We start from the raw sequence: 2,295 nt of genomic DNA, 5'->3' as shown, positions 1-2,295 counted from the left end.
TTTTTTTTTTTTTTTTTGCGTTAAAATTAATTTGAAAAAATCCGTTATTTATCGTGATAATGCCGGGCTGCAAGTGTTAATATATATTTTAATTTTAAAAATCACGTAATTTCTGGTCTAGACTGGAAGTTCCTGTATAGTAAATCGGGGTCTCCGGTCCCTAATATTTTCATTCCTGCCCTTGAATTTCATTTATCTAACTCCGTTCTTGAGATTAAGGAAGGTCAGGCGGACAGATAGCATATTCTATATACTTTCTATGCAATTGCTGAGAAAAATGCTTATTATATGTAATTTTATTCTATTTTAAATAAAATAATTACTTTATTTTAGTGAATATTTAAACTATAACTCAAATTATAAGTATTTTTATTCAATTTCAGTACTTTTTTTGTATTAGAATTAGATTAAAACTGATTCTACAATACATCAAAAACCCAGACTGGTGTCTAAAGGAATATTTCAATTAAATCCAGAAGAAATCAAAATTTTCTTTAAAATATTCCTTATATATAAAACAAAACCTTTGATTTTATTTGTGGACTTTCTTACTTAAAGCTTATATACTTTTTAAACTTGTAAAGAAAATACTTTATATTCAAGTGCGGTTCATTCTGTACGACATATTTAATTAACATACAATATATTAAATATGCAAATAAGTCGTTTATATTGCTTTCAAAGTTTACAGGTTTTTAACATTTAAATTTATTTAACTTCTGGAAAATGTATCATTATTAATTTTCTTTAAAATTTATATTTAATTTAAATTGTAAAAATATTACAAGATTTAAAAAATCGTACCATAAACTACTTGTTTTAGTCAAATTGCTTAAAAATCTTAAAATTTTGAGTTTTATCTTTAATAATTCGGGTGTTTCAAAAGTTAGTTAACCATTTAAAGGATAAATTTCGATCTCATTCAAGTAGTCAAAAATACACGAGTTTCTTCTGGTTTAATACACAGAATTGTTGAATTTCGTGCAAATAACGGAGACTATACTCTGTACATTTAATGTGCTATTGCTATTATTGTAATTTAAATGTTCACTAATTAGATAATCGTAATACTGTAATTAAACTTCATAATTAATATTGTTATATATTTCAGATTGGATCATTTTTTATGATCAACCTCTGTTTGGTTGTGATTGCTACTCAATTCTCTGAAACGAAGAAAAGGGAGATGGAACGCATGAGACTAGAACGTGCGAGATTTCATTCCAATAGTACATTGACAAGTAACAGTGCCTCAGAACCGACAAGTTGCTACACAGAAATCATCAAATATTTGGCCCATTTGTGGAGAAGAGCGAGAAGAAAATTCTGTCGATGGTATAGGCACACAAAACGTAAGAGGAGGAGAGAAGAAGTACCACATGCCATATCTTTACGAACAAAACGCATAAGACCACCTTGGCAACCCGGACAGAGTGCCATGAAGAGAGTGGAATCGGTTCATATATCCGAAAATGTTCCTCAACCGAGAGATTCGATCATTTCGAACGAAAATTTTGTTCCAAAGCTACAAGAGCCTTCAGACTGCACTATAGGTACACCAACGAGCGATAGCCCACCAGCTCCTTGTGCCAGCCCCGAAATATCGGACATCGATCCTGTAGCATCACCAAGACGTCCGACAGTACTCAAAGTTTCTGATCCTGAACATCGATGTTCTGGCGCCGAATGTACGCTCACAATTGAAGGAAACGGTAAAGAATTTCATTTATTTCATATTTAAAACGTGTCTTGTAAGACTAAGCACTCGTTAGACACTTGTAACTATAATTAATGACGTCGTAACTAGTCATTTTTCATGTAAGCTTCCATTTACTTTGATCTCTCGGTTATAAAATTAAATACTTAAAGAATGTAAGAGGTTATAACAAATGATGCTATGTTTATATATACATTTACACTTTTATTTTACTGATTATTTATTAAATAAATAAGCATTTTATAATATTTACGACTCGGATTTTTAATGCTGTTTTTTTTTAATCTCAAATGTGCATTTTATTACTAGCGTATAAGTAGTGATAAACAAGAACATTTATCATTTTTGCTTGAGGAAAACCGAGAAAGAGGTCAACTTCTGTTATCCACATCAATATAATTTTTATATAAGCTCTTATTTATTTTATTATACAAGAAAGTATAATACATGTTTCGTATATATTCTATTTCTTTATTTATATAATTCGAATTATTTTTAAAAAATTCTCCTATTTAATTAATTTATTTTTAAATTAAAATTATAAAATATAATTGCTATTTTTAGATAAATTGTTCTAT

General features: G+C 28.8%; 1 protein-coding gene across 1 annotated transcript in view; it reads left to right on the top strand.

The window, feature by feature from the left end:
• LOC111637117 (voltage-dependent T-type calcium channel subunit alpha-1H-like) overlaps positions 1 to 2,295 on the top strand; it is a 133,243-nt gene that overhangs the window by 43,089 nt on the left and 87,859 nt on the right. The window contains exon 6 of the mRNA XM_023382535.1: positions 1,112 to 1,739. Coding sequence (XP_023238303.1) covers positions 1,112 to 1,739 — 628 coding nt within the window. The remainder of the gene's footprint in view (positions 1 to 1,111; positions 1,740 to 2,295) is intronic.

This window comes from Centruroides sculpturatus, unplaced genomic scaffold (assembly GCF_000671375.1).
Source record: "Centruroides sculpturatus isolate CEXI.00-Female unplaced genomic scaffold, Cexi_2.0 scaffold1155, whole genome shotgun sequence".
Lineage (NCBI taxonomy): Eukaryota > Metazoa > Arthropoda > Arachnida > Scorpiones > Buthidae > Centruroides > Centruroides sculpturatus.
This window is presented reverse-complemented; position numbering and strand designations above follow the sequence as displayed.